A 13,778-nucleotide genomic window follows, 5' to 3' on the forward strand; every position below is an offset into this window, starting at 1 on the left:
GCACTGTCAAGATGGCGGCAAAACAGCATGAACAACATCCATTGCGGGTAGTCACTTTTCTTTGGTATCTGCTTTCTGGTACTAAGTACGCTGAGCCAGGAGCGGCTGCCAGGCTTCCGTGCCACACTTCTAACCACTGTGATCGAGTAAGTCACTGCGGCAGCGCAGCATAGCAGACGCAATCGGCTAGTGCTATATTCTGTCTTTCTTCAATCCCTTGTTTGACATAACATATCTTCAATTGCCTTGTCAATTTCCTTTGCCTCTCGTTTCTCTTTCATCTTCCTGTCTTTGTTGCCAACATTCACAACAATGCATTGCCTTTTCTTTCTGGCCTTCATGTTCGAAGTATAACTCAAGCTTACCTTACTCTCCAATGTCTTTCGAGTTCAGAGCTTTCCACATCTATCAGAAATCACACCCAAGCAAAACACAAACCAACAGAAGGCAAGTCCTTATCCCCATCATCATGCCCAAGTATATAATATTTCACGTCTGCCATCATACAACAATCGTTGACCACATTCCGGAGCCTTGTCTTTACGACTGGAAGTTTGCAAACATGTTCCCTGAAGGCCAACAAGTCATTCCTCTGTTCAGCTACGGATGTTGCAGCAAGGCACAGTGCAGAGCGGTCGGCACCATCCGCGGCGCTCGCGAAGCTCAACAATACACAGTGGCTCACTACGAGACTTTGATGACACTGAGATCAAGACTCTTTTCGGAAGGTCAAAATGCTCTCAACATGGTCAACAGCTACAACTCAATTTTGGCCACTGAGAACCACGGACACAGCACGATCGACGAAGCAGAATTCGAGGTTGCTCTTCAGCGCGCCGATGGCTGGGTCCTTTGCGCGAACACCTTCTTACATCAGCACGTACCTCTGTATTTCTTCGAGGTATGCGTTGCTTTTGCAGAGTCGGTCATGTCTTGTATCATGGCCATGCGCATTTCACTTGATTGTGCAGCCGCATGCTTACCAATGCCCGAACTGGCTGCCGTATGCTTGCCCAGCGAAATCGACCTACCAACTGAGAACAAGAGACTGGAGGAGCTGGCTCCCCAGCTTGAGCACCTGATCATTGAAGCTACACTTCAGAAGAACATCCAGACCGGCCCAACACTTGGTCAGGCTATCCGTGGTATGATTCACAAGGATGCTCCAGCGTCGACTGACTTCTACTCACCATTCGGTAATGTTTGGAGGGAGAGAATAGAGCGTCGTGATGCCGAACGAATGGAGATTGTGGTAGAGAAGCTGAAGTTCTGTCAAGGTAAGCTTCACCCCTCCCCTCTTTGATAACTCGTAGCAGTGCAGCACATAGTAACGTATTTATCCTGGTTGATCCATTGTTACCATATTGACATATTCCACGCTCTATGCATCAATTGTGACTCGTGAAAACATATTCCATGATGGTTGAATCGACGATATATTACAAGAGAGGCTCCATCAGGGAGTATTCGGAAGAGCAATCGGGCTCGGAGGTTCGGAGGTGAAGGGCACGGACTATGGATGACTAAAGGTGCAATCAACGTCTTTTCAGAGGCTGGAAAAACAGGTGGCACAAATGGCTAGCTAGAGGTGAAAAGTCTGTATCTCTTTGCGAGAGAAGAGAAGAGCATCTTAAGATTCACTAGACACAGCAATAACATTTCTAGGGAGATAGAAAAGAACGACTGACTCGTGTTCAAAGTCAACGGAAGATCGTCGGGATTACAAAAACAGCGGGCTTGGCAGATTGGGCAGTCGGATTGGAGAGTGAGGACATTTGACCTTTTGCCCCCACCACCGCATGTTATCACCATGGCGGCCGCAGGTGAGTTGATTCGCTCCTTCCAGTTAGGGAGACTTGTCCGGAGTGTCTGGTAGAATCTCAGTCGGCAGTGACGGGGCAGACTCGAGAATGTGTCGTGTGCAAGCGCAGCGACGACCCCCCGCAGCTGCCTCAAGACTCAAGACTCAGACTAAGAAGGACACTCAAGCGGTCATAGACTCTTGTTTACGGAACAGCACGACTGACATAATATCCTTCCAGAATATGTGTGGCCGCGAAGGTCATCAATAACCAGATCACCGGATACTTTATCACCAGTCTATCCCGACCGGCCTATCAGACCGTTACCCAAGAACCGACTCCGAGAACAGCTGTCGCCCGAACAGCAGAAGCAGATTACCTATCCACCCGAACCTCCGTCTACCTCACCCCTCTTCAGCTTCCCCTACGGAGTCGTGGAAAAGATCGATCCCCGCGCCCTCAACCACCACGAGTCGCACAGCCACTGCACTTGCAACGGAGACCACCACGTTGACGAGAGTGAAGACGACGAAGAGCTGATTGCATACGATCACCCGAGCTACCGCTGGTCGTCGCCCGTGAACGACGGTTCAAGAGTCGACAGTGTCCAGAGAAAGCTGATGGCCGCAAAGGTCCCCCCAGCACCCGCATCAACAGCCTCTTCAGCAGACGGATACGAATCTTTCGAAAACACAAGCAACAAGAAGAAGCGCAAGATTCCACTGTCGGGTGGAGGCAGTGCACACCAGTCTAGTCTGTCGCAAGAGTTGGCAAACATGGGCATCTCTTCACGAGAGGATCAGCAGCAAGATTCGAGGCAATTGTCGGGCAGTGGTCGCGGTAGATTCAGACAACACAACGCCTATGCTTCATCCTTGTCGGCAAAGTCTCGTGGAGGCAACTGGAAGGGTGATGGAACACGCACGAGTAAGAGACTACGCAGTCATGGTCGTGGTTACACAGCAGAGACTTACACGTATTCCGCAGAGCAAGCGACTCCTACCCCGTCGTCCGAGAACGGCATCATCTCGCAAGCAATCGCCAACGCCCACCAAGACCAAGACCAGGAAGCACCAACAACCCCGATCAAGCAGAACACTGAGAGTCTTCTCGCCCGCAGTCCCACCCAGACCTCGACACCGCAGACGCAATTTACCTTCACCTGCGAATCCGACTCGTCCACCAAAATGCTCTGGCCGCAACACCCACCTCCCGCTCCTCGCTCACCCCTGGCCAACCACTCTGCCACTCGCCAACAACAGCAACCCACTTACGCAAACCCCCCTCCACCACCCCAACAACCGCCTCAATCTGCGCCACCTAAAAAGACTCGTCCTCGCCGCCCTTCCAAGGAGTTCGCCATGCAAGAACGCCAACGTCGCCTCCAACAGGAATACACAAACTACCACTCTCGCCCCGCAAAAGACGACATGTGGATCTGCGAGTTCTGCGAGTACGAAGATATCTGGGGCGAACGTCCTGAAGCCCTGATCCGCCAGTACGAAATCAAGGATCGCAAAGAGAGACAAAAAGCAGAAGAGCGACGCAGATTGCTGGAAAAGGCAAAACAAAAGAACCGCAAGGGAAAGAAGAACATGGCCAAGGGCAAGCAGGCGCCACAGCAACCGCAGAACGGGGCAGGCCAGAACTACCCTGATGAGAACACGCCGTTGGAGGGAGATGGCAGGCAGGAGGAATACGAGGATGATGGATACGATGATGGCTATGATCAACAAGACCAACCGCCCGATCAGAGGTATCCTGCGGCCGAGTATCCTCATGATCGACCACCACGAGCGCCGGATAAACAGCACCCTCCACCCACGCCTTTGCCGCAGAGAGAGCAATAGCGCTTGCTCTTCTCGTCCATGAAGTGACGGGGTTGAGCCGTCACTGATCTCCTTTGTTCAGTCCCTGTTTTTCAAGCGTCTTGCCCTTTTGGACCTTTGGATTTTTTGCCGCTCTTCGTCTTTTGATTATCGTTGTGCAGTCTTTATCCTTTTTGGATTGTTTTTATCACATCATCTGGATCTTGTTACTGTCGTTATGTTTGTACGGCCGAATTGTTCCTGCATCGTTCGCTCTGACTTCACTTTGCATCGCTGAGATACCTCTCTGTCTGTGGTTGTTACTTGTCTTCTTCCCATTCTCTTCAACTCCACTCATACCAGAAATTCATACTTCCGCATATTGCTTCATCACTAATCTTACCCTCCTTCTCACGTGCGACCATCCCCTGAATGAATGCACAGCATCTACTGTGCTGTGCTCAGCTATACTTTTTGACGTCACCATGATCAAGCCAGCATATCAGACAAGGTCCGATTGCTACAGGGAGGAACTTCGGGTGATTATAGCACGTCGCCGAGCGATGATGCTTGCTTCCTTTCTCTCGCATCGAAGCTACCTTCCTTAACAGCAAACTACCGGCAAGATCTCCAATGTTCCATTAAAGCTTTCTTTGTTAGCTGAAGGATGGCCGGTCCAATCAGCAAACTCTTGACAAGCTTCTGAAAAACTTCCAACAAGCTTCCGGCGCTTTCGACATCTGGAGCGTCTGGATATATAAGCGCTTCTCTCGCCTGCTTGAGTTTCCCATCGCCACTTCATCTTCCTCATTTACAGTTTGTATCTGCCTGGCAACTCTACAATTGAACCGTACACCGCAAGAGCGAAGCAACGTCCGTCATCGTCATCACTGTTATATACTCGGCTGGTAACGCGATACCAAACTCCACTCCAGCAGTATGGACCCACGTCCAATGTTCGCGGCGCCAACATCATTGGCACCGCTACGCCAACGGGACATGTTCTGGATTTGGAACCGGTCGTCGCAAATATGTCTTCTTACCGGAATCACTGATCCCTTAGCTCTCGCGGTGCTACCGGTTCCGCCTTCGGTTCGACCAAAGACCTACACACCCGAGCTTCACCACCCTCCTTGGGTCGCTCCAAAAAAGCCATCAACCGCAAGGTCACTACGCTATATACGCCTTCGTCGACGAAATGCCCAAGCCCGTTCGCGGTGAATCGGTTTTTCGCCCTTATCACTTTCGCTATATACCTGGAAGGCAGCTCTACGTCCCGAGTCCCCGACCAAAGCCATGTGCTAGGCTGCACCTTCACCCTGATGCTCTTCGCCATGTGCTTGCTCGACAACTGGTCACCCTATCTTCACCAGACGCATGGATTTCGCAGGCGTCCCCTTGTTCCTCCGCCGTCAGGCCCATCACTAGTTTCAAATCATCTCCAGACTTCTCACTGGAGACCCATCCAGCTCTGAGTGAAGCTGCCGACTGTCGAAAGAGCAAAGGCCACATCGGTCGAAATTCGAACATCATTGTCACTGTACCTATGTCTTACTCGATGTCATCAATCATTCGCTTCGATCGCCTCGCGATCTCCTTGTCGTGAAGATCGTTTACACCAACAGAGACATGACTTCGCCTATCTCGTATGGACCGTTGACTCTCCTACCCGAATACGCAGATCAGAGGCATCTCGATCTCGAGTGAGACTGCCGACCATAGACAAGAGAAACGAGCCAGATTCGTTGGCCGCCATACTCGGGATCCAGCTCCAGGTTGATGTAGTCTCAAACGGCAACATCAGCGGCTGCTACGTAACTCCACAGCTCAGCCAGTGAGCCAGTCAAGACACCATTTGACAAACGACCCAAGACCCGGAAATACTACCCCTGGTGGCCTTTGTCCGCTACCAGCTTTCATCCTCGGCTTTTGATTCTTCCACACTATCGTCTTCCCCATCATCGTCACTCACACAGTCTCATCAACGTGGGAGACGTCAGCTTCGTTGTTGACAGCAATCCTTGTCACGCGCTCGCCTGCAGACGTTCAGACCAGACACTCTCCCAATTCAGAGCAAGGCGCCGCGAGCAGCTCAGGAGTCAGGAAGATGACACAGCTACCTAATTCCAAGAGCACTAAGCGCACTAAGCGCACCAAGCCTTAGGCCTTCAGAAACAAAGCTTGTTCTAACTGTGTACCATTGGAAGCCAAGTGCGGCAGACTCACTGGCATGTACGATGGCTGCGTCAGACGCGGAAAGACTGACACTTGCGCAAACACTCTCAGTCTCGAAAGCCTCAACCTGCTCCTAGCAGCCCAAAGGCCTACTCGTGTCTTGTCTGAGGCTTTCTGCTGGAATGCAACAAACCGGCCAACCAAGACCGCATCCGTCTAACTATATAAGCAACTACCAGGGACATGGAGAACAAATGATGGTTCGGAATTCCCAAACCATAACACTGCTTCACGACATCCTCATATTGCCAGACCTCCACTTTCGATATAGGACGGCTCTCTTACGCACCACTCGATACCGTGTCTCGCTTTTGCCATCATGGACTCTATGTTCTCCGGCAACAGACGTGGACTCAGATATTGTGTCCCTGTGGGTCTCCGCGGAGGGATTCACGTCAGAGATATTTCGTCAACAAAGGTGTGATGGCACCAGCAAGCACAGACTCACTTTTTGTTGCATTTTTCGTCTTTTCCTCCCCAGGACTAAGATTAACTCGAAGTTCGACTGAAGCGACTACGCTGCCAATCTCATGAGTCCACCAAACGCGATACGGTGGCCTGATATCATTTTGATATGGTCTCATACCTGGACATGCACAAACTGCTCTGTCTCAATCCACGCATGCTGATCCAACATGTCTTGCTAAGAGTCGAGTGTCGCCTGCAGCTTGTGCATCCTGCTTCAGTTCTTGGAGCAAAAGTAGATCCTTGAGATGAATGGATAGCGAGAGCTGCAGATCTTCAAGGGAGTCCTGGTGCTGCAGCAGCTATATCCTTTGAGCCTGTCGCTGAAAGCTCAGAACCAGTTGCTGAGTCCACTATTCCTGTGTATCGTGTCCAACTTTCAGGAATCACGGTCTGCCTTTGACATGAACTGCCATCTGGGAGACAAAGTCATCACTTGCACACTCCCAGTTCAGCACAACACCGCACTTCGATGATGAGAGACGATATACAGACATCGAAGCCGCACCTACTGCCAAACCCAGAGACGCAGCGGGACTGCTCTCGTCCGTGTGTAAAGCTTTCAATGTTGCATACTTCAAGGTCTTCGGCAATAAACGCCTCGCTCACCTACGCTTTCTCTGCTCCAAGCACAGTATGCAGCCTTCCTCGACCTCGCCGCTCATGCAAACCTTGGTATATATGTCCAGAGCGTTAGCTTCTGTCTGTATTGACGGCGTGGAGTATGGCAACGGTCATGTTTGTCAAGAAGAAGACGTGGCTCTGGAAACAGAAGAAGATGACGTTAAGAAAGTGGTCTTGACTACTCAAGGCAGTTCTAGTCGTGCTACAGACATCGTGTTGACTATACTGCGGTTGGTGGATATTGGTCAATCTACATCCGACGTTCTTGTGCACATCAGCTGGGTTACCATTTAGCCTGTGTGAACTGGACTACGACAGTACAACAAGACCACCATGGATCTTTCACCTGACATCCGTGCAAGGTTCAGGGAGTGCAGCGAGGAGTTTGAGCAAACCGCACTCGCGAAAAGTAGTCCCCTGCACCGTCAAGTTCCAGGAACCTCAGATGGGCCAACATCACCATCTCGACGTGGTCGCGAAGGACTCTACACCCCTGACTGTCCGTATCATCAGTCGCTATACAACTTTCTTCACGATCTCAAGAAAGTGTCTTTTGCTCTTTGGAAGTTCTGTCAGTATCGCGCTACTACTGTCAATACACCTCTTTTGGCTTTGCACTGTCTTTACAGCATGCGGCCAGTAGTACACATCATGTGTATCCTTCTCTCCGCTCCTCACATCGTGAGCCAGGCTTTAACCTTCGACTTCCGTCCCAGTGGTTGTAAACTGGAAGACTGCCACTCTGATGGTCATAAAAGCCAACCAGAGCTTGAGCTCTCAGGACGGAGTGGGACTGTGTGAACCAACTCACCTATCATGTTGTTGCTGTTGCTCTCGTTCGAAGTGGCCTTCATCTACAACAACAGGATCATCATGCGGTCTCTCTCGAGAAGAGGTTAGAAGACAGAGTTAGCCTCCACCTACTACAGCATGGAGATCGAATCACTGCCCTTGAGACTCTGCAGATGAGCCTGGATTGCTGACCTGGCGTCCGAGACCGAGTGATAGAAGAGGTGAAACGAACAAAGTGGTGATCATCAGAACATGCCAAGGATATGCTGAGCGAGCTCTTCGATACAGGCTGCATCGGAGAGCTGGATTATGACGGCCTTGACTCGAGACCGTCATAATTCGCGTCAAGATCAAGTCGGAACTAACCGCGAGATACTTGACCCTGCTTGGCCGCGCATTCGGAAATTCCGCCAAGTACGGCAAGTTGTCGTCCATCGGTGTCCGTTGCGATCAATCTGAGGGGGATGCGAGAGATACACCTGCACATTTCTCGTGTTCGTACCCTACCGCACCTCCTACTGGTTACATGAGCACTTGTTCATAGGCAAGAATCAAGGGCCTGGTTCGACGGCGAAGGAGGAAACATACAGCCATGCACAGACGTTCGTGACACTTGGAATCATAAGGAACTCACACTCGCACTGCCATTGGCTCTGTGCACAAGTGGGGAGAGCAACAGGAAAGCGAGTGAGCACAGTGCCAGTTTCTGGGTCAGCTTTGCGGTGCTGTTTCATTACACAGGTGTCATTGAGGCTGGAATGCGATGCATGCCAAGTGTGTGCGCAAGAAGAATCCAAAACGAGTCCAGGCGACTCTTTCTCAAGCTATTTTCTCTCAAGCGAGTCTTCCTCGAGCAAATTTTCCTCAAGCGACTCTTCTGTAACGATTACCTCAACCCCGGTCCCCTCCTCCGAACAGAACTACTACTTACAAGGATGAGATTGTTTTTTTTCCGCGGCGTTTGCAGAATTCTCAAACAGTTTGCTCAGTGTTGGCCATATTGCTGGTGATGTCGACCATGCTGAGTCGTTAGCCTCACGAGTTCTCCAGCGGTGTTGCCTGGATGCCTGTCAGGTTGACTTTGATCGCACTGCGAGAACCTTCACAACTTCCGCATGATGTATCGAGAGGACTCATCCTCGGACTCAGAACAATTCGACGTTGGCCTATTGTACCACGAGCAAGGGTCATCATTGCGGAACCTCGCGCCATGGTGGACATCATCCGTGATTATGTCCGCGATAATTCGGCTGTGGGCTGCAACATGGAGAACTATCACGATGTCCAATCATTGGCTCTTCCAACGCTATCATCGCCCTTCACATCGACCTGGGCGTGGCTAGCATCGCCATAGCAAGATCTGACAGCCTCGAGAAGCTCAGATCACTGGTGTTGTAGAATCTCGTGCGCTTCAAAAAGCAGATGTGTAACATCGCAGCACAGGATCATGTCGCGGTAGACGACAAAGGCTTCCGAACCAGTGCGGCAAGTTACAAGACAACCCTGAGAGATATCACTGAGAAGGTAATCCCGATTGACCGGTATCGTCAGCCACGATCCCTGATCAGACAGCACTCTCATCATGGCTCGTGGCAGACCCAGTAGTCAAGATCATTTCCCCCCCGTAAGAAGTTTACTCGTCTTTCCGACACTCTCACCTAACGCGTTACTCCTATAACTCATTCCAACTCCAGCCTCCGTGTCGGTAGCTTCCATGGGAAATACGGACGAAACAGCTTATATAAACAGACGGAACCTTATTTCCTTGCTTGGCCGCTTGCAGTCGTCAACAAACATCATGCAAGAGCCCCGTCTCATGAGATTTCTTATAAATCTGTTGGTTCACGGTGATTACCGAAACGCCAAAGTCGCCGATCTCTACGCCATGGTCGTGGAGCAGAGAAAAAGGTAATCTCTGCACACACTGGGATTCGCAATCAACATCGGAGAGATCAGGTCAGCACTCTCAACAAGCCCAATCATATCAAGGAGAACACCCTCAGAAAGCGCACTACCTTTACCATGGATCAGAAGATACAACAAGAGTCACCGAATACCTTTTCCCGTGAGTGAAAGACAAACAATGCCCTACTAGAGTATCGGCCCTAGCCAAAGCAATGAACGCTCAACGAATCACCAGAGGCATGGTAGGCATAAGAATCACCACCATGCCATCAATCGCCACCTGCAGACGTCGTCGACCTAGAAAGGGCACCAGTATATACAAGGGGCCTCAAATCAAGCGCTGGGCAACAAGAAGGCTCCGATCGCAACATGATCTACACTTACGTGCTCTTAATGGATCCGTCAACAAAATTCCCAACGGCCGAATCATCTACTCATCCAAATGTATATATATCCAGTCCCACCTCTGCCACCGAACCAGAAAATCGGCTCTCGTGATAGTAAGGATTACTAAGAGCAAAATCCGCCTATACTGACCAGTGCCAGCCTCCCCCGTCATCGGCAACCCTTCTCGCCTAGCAGTCGGAAGCAAAACACGCTTTTTGTACTTCCACCCGAGGTCCGGAACATGATTTACGGCCACCTACTTTCCACTGGATCTGCCGACATGGAGGAGGCTGAGATGAACGCGCGCGCCAATCGCGCCGTCGTTGTCGAACGTGTTGTCGAACTCGACGATGACGGTGACGAAGATCAAGAGCCACCTTCATACTTTGAGTGGCGCCGTCGCGGTGGAAGACAGTAAAATCCTCGTCTCCCACACGCACAGGTCACAATGGAATGCAAGCACGAACAAGATGGACAAGGTCACGCGACGGTTCCCAATAACAACTTTAATATACGCTATTGGAGCTGACATTACCGCGGCTGCTGGCACCAGACTTGCCCTCCGATTGTTCCTCGTCAAGGGATTTGAATCGAAGACATGGCATGATACAGCGCCAGAACGAATATAGGGTGCACATATCCAGGGCCGAGCAGCTCAGCACTACCGAAGTCCCGCAAACACCATCGGAACAAGATCAGTGCCAAACGCTACACAAGTCGTCCCTTCACACTACACATTATGGCTCTCGCACTCGATGACGCGGGAGTGGAGCAGAACGTAAGCGAAACAACAGCACGGTCGCCTTCCAGGTTTTCAGATATCTGTCACTCTAACCGCGGATTTGCAACCGCTACTGGTATTATAGTTGTGTGTATCGACCTCTCGCAAGTTCTGGGGTTCGCGTCGGCTATCGCTACTTAACGACTACGCGAACTCGAAGACGACGGATTTGTCGAGGATGTCGAGCATGCTCGTCTGATCGAAGACGCAGAAGTTGCGGAACATCAAAAACCACAAGTCTCTCCAGTATTGATGCGCCTACGATGAGTGATCATTTGCAGAATCACCCCCCAAGCTTGATCTGGGTTTCTGGAGACGCAATCTTGAGCCTGAGACTGGTGTCCAGTATGAGGCCACTGCTTCTACCATTCCAAGCCTTCCGCATCAGAAAATCTAGGTCCGAGACATCACAGCCTCTTCATGACAGGACGAACCTATATACATATCTCTGGAACCCCACTCAACAGAAGGTCCAAGACTTCCGCGATGAAAAGTTCCAAATTGTCACAAAAAGGCTTCGAAATTTGCGCAGCAGGAGGAGGACCTCCACGACAACTCTCACAAACTCTCTCGTCTCCTATTACTCTATCCACGTCCAACCATGCAGGTCTACAAAGTGCATCACTTTGCCGCCTGTTGGCACGAGGAAGTCAAAGACTCCAAGGGTGTTCGCGTCAATCCCAAGTCTTACGCACCATCGGTGCAAAGAGGGAGCTTCTAGAGACCCCTTCCATCTGCCCGGCATGTCGCTCAAGACCTTGATGTTCCTGATTTTGTCATGCCCAATACCACCACACTTCTACTGATCGAGCGTAAGACTGTAGCCAGGGACCTGGCGCACACTTTGACAACTGGTGGCGTCTTGGACCAACCACTCTCATCCGCCCTACGCTTCGCAGCAAGCACAACAGGTCTTCTTTTCTTGGATACTCTACGTCAACCGCAAAAATTTCTCAGCCTCGAAAATATGCTTTTCTCAACAGACTTGCGCAAAACGACTCCATAACCGCTTTCACTCTACGTTTGGTGCAGGTTCGTACCCGCCGCTCTCCATTGACCAGCCATCGAGCTTACGAGCGAAGAGTCGGAACCCCATATCCCTATCAGCAACTACCGTTTGACAGAAGAAAAACTTGTCGCTGCTGGTGATGTTTGGACTACTACACCTGCTCGAAAACGATGACTTCGGAGTTCGGACCTGACATCAGAAAGACCATACTGGAGCCCATCCCAGTCATGAGAATTGCCGAGTATCTGGGCACCGTTACGTATCATATCGCCGCGGCCCATGTGGCTCGAGTATGGGATCGTTAAGTAGACCCTGACTCGCTCAATCACTCCTATCAATGTGAACCTCATCCGAGTCGCCTTTGTCAAGCCCTTCGACAAGCTTCGTGGCATGACCCTCAGCTTCAACCACGGCGCTGGCCGCGCTGCATCCAAACTGTTCCACCTGATGCTCAACGATTGCCAGCAGTTGATTGATGCAATAATCTATGGCCTCCAACGTTCCTTCTCCATACTTCGGATCCTAGACTGGACTTATCTCCCGCAAGAGCTACGTTTCAATATATGCCCTGATATTTGGAAAGACGCAGATCTGCCAAAACATGCTACTATCTACGACTGTCTCTACAAGGCAGTCTAATCGTCAGAGACTTCGCACCCGCTTTCACAGCTCATCAAGACAAACCCAGGTGGCGAGCTTACTGCGCTGGATCTATAGAAGGCTACAGACTTCCACCCCATGAAACATCCGGCTGAGCTCAAGATGTTGACTGAGGCATTGCTCAACACTACTGGAGGTAGGGCTTCAGGCTGCCATAAAGTGATGATCTTGTGGTTCCAAAGTCGTTCATGCAAGATCTCCGCAGGGACTGGCAGAGCTAAGATGGTGACTAAGATCTCTGGAGTAACACTTTGGCAGCGTATACCAATCATCGCAACGCTTTTCAACGCGCATGGGGACAGGGAGGCGCTGCAGAGCCTAGGTTTCGACTGTGATGCAGTCTTCTGGAGAACTTTCGACGTCCAGCCAATGGCTAAACAGCTACGACTAAAAAGCAAGGTGGCAGGGAAGGGGAAAGGAGGCCAATACAAGCTCATCGAGGCATCCTTCTCATAAACCGCATCGCTTGGATCACAGAATGCAGGCGTCTCTCTAACTTGCCTACAAGCAATTTCAGAGAAGCCGCCTACCTACAATTCCTGGGACTGCTCGACTAGAAGGAACGGCGGTTTCTTCACCACACCTCCTTGTTACGTCCTACCGTTGTCGCTACTCCCTCAAACTTCGTTAGTCCGTCGCCTCAGCATCATCCCATCGAGTGTTCATATATACAGGTTCAGAAGACTCACTCGCTACTTTTGCAACGGAGTCTAACACGTCAGAAACATGCTGGCACCCGTCCTAATATCTACCTTAAGACGAGCAGCCACTCCAACTTGACTACGAAGATGAATACCCCTGAAACCCACCGCCTCGCATCGACCGAGGCCAACACGCCAGGGCCTAGTGGCACGAAGAAAGAGCTCACCTCCTAAAATTTACGAAAGTTATATTTCATTCCAAGCACCGTAGTATATACGCCGAATGCTTGATGATGATGTTACCAAGGACAATCCTTTTCGCCGTATGATACCCAGACCAGCCTTGGGAAGTTAAAGCAGTCCGGACTCCAGGCTTCCGGCATCCCTGGAGTGGCTCAACGCCGTCCCCGACCCCTTCTTCTTCGACCTCGAGACGAGCATCATCCGCATCGTCGGTGAGGCTGGTGGTTTGGGCCATGTAATTATCTATCATGGCTCGAGCCGTCAGGTGCATGTTCACAACAATTTGCATGGATTGGCTACCCGTACCATGCATGTCGCTTAGAATTCCACGGATCCATTGAAGTGATGCTCAGATATCCGCTGGATGCTCGATCATGTTGGCACCGAAATCTCCAGCACTCCGCTATATAACACTCATACTACTCT

At 50.8% G+C, this 13,778-nt stretch overlaps 5 protein-coding genes across 5 annotated transcripts; all 5 read left to right on the plus strand.

The window, feature by feature from the left end:
- Positions 1-1,619: 1,619 nt before the first annotated feature.
- On the plus strand, positions 1,620-3,792 carry M438DRAFT_349995 (uncharacterized protein). The gene is made up of 3 exons (XM_029906524.1): positions 1,620-1,823; positions 2,043-2,729; positions 2,790-3,792. Exons 1-3 carry the CDS (start codon positions 1,811-1,813, stop codon positions 3,650-3,652), a joined length of 1,563 nt encoding a protein of 520 aa, XP_029755229.1. The 5' UTR covers positions 1,620-1,810; the 3' UTR covers positions 3,653-3,792.
- An 820-nt stretch (positions 3,793-4,612) lies between these two features.
- On the plus strand, positions 4,613-5,282 carry M438DRAFT_153893 (uncharacterized protein). Its single transcript, XM_029898987.1, has one exon. It carries the CDS (start codon positions 4,809-4,811, stop codon positions 5,214-5,216), a length of 408 nt encoding a protein of 135 aa, XP_029755230.1. The 5' UTR covers positions 4,613-4,808; the 3' UTR covers positions 5,217-5,282.
- A 1,855-nt stretch (positions 5,283-7,137) lies between these two features.
- Positions 7,138-7,806, plus strand: M438DRAFT_153900 (uncharacterized protein). Its single transcript, XM_029898988.1, has one exon. The coding sequence runs from the start codon at positions 7,268-7,270 to the stop codon at positions 7,733-7,735; it is 468 nt and encodes a 155-aa protein (XP_029755231.1). The 5' UTR covers positions 7,138-7,267; the 3' UTR covers positions 7,736-7,806.
- A 2,462-nt stretch (positions 7,807-10,268) lies between these two features.
- On the plus strand, positions 10,269-10,698 carry M438DRAFT_153911 (uncharacterized protein). The gene has a single exon (XM_029898989.1). It carries the CDS (start codon positions 10,369-10,371, stop codon positions 10,645-10,647), a length of 279 nt encoding a protein of 92 aa, XP_029755232.1. The 5' UTR covers positions 10,269-10,368; the 3' UTR covers positions 10,648-10,698.
- Positions 10,699-12,552: 1,854 nt separating this feature from the next.
- M438DRAFT_349999 (uncharacterized protein) lies at positions 12,553-13,267 on the plus strand. Its single transcript, XM_029906525.1, has one exon. It carries the CDS (start codon positions 12,571-12,573, stop codon positions 12,922-12,924), a length of 354 nt encoding a protein of 117 aa, XP_029755233.1. The 5' UTR covers positions 12,553-12,570; the 3' UTR covers positions 12,925-13,267.
- The last annotated feature ends 511 nt before the right edge of the window (positions 13,268-13,778 follow it).

This window comes from Aureobasidium pullulans (assembly GCF_000721785.1).
Source record: "Aureobasidium pullulans EXF-150 unplaced genomic scaffold scaffold_37, whole genome shotgun sequence".
Taxonomy (NCBI): domain Eukaryota; kingdom Fungi; phylum Ascomycota; class Dothideomycetes; order Dothideales; family Saccotheciaceae; genus Aureobasidium; species Aureobasidium pullulans.

Coding starts and splice junctions, on each gene's coding strand:
- M438DRAFT_349999 (XM_029906525.1), top strand. CDS start 12,571: ATGTTGACTGAGGCATTGCTCAACACTACTGGAGGTAGGGCTTCAGGC.
- M438DRAFT_153911 (XM_029898989.1), top strand. CDS start 10,369: ATGACGGTGACGAAGATCAAGAGCCACCTTCATACTTTGAGTGGCGCC.
- M438DRAFT_153893 (XM_029898987.1), top strand. CDS start 4,809: ATGCCCAAGCCCGTTCGCGGTGAATCGGTTTTTCGCCCTTATCACTTT.
- M438DRAFT_349995 (XM_029906524.1), top strand. Junction 2,730..2,789: donor GGGTGATGGAACACGCACGA/GTAAGAGACTAC, acceptor CGTATTCCGCAG/AGCAAGCGACTCCTACCCCG.
- M438DRAFT_153900 (XM_029898988.1), top strand. CDS start 7,268: ATGGATCTTTCACCTGACATCCGTGCAAGGTTCAGGGAGTGCAGCGAG.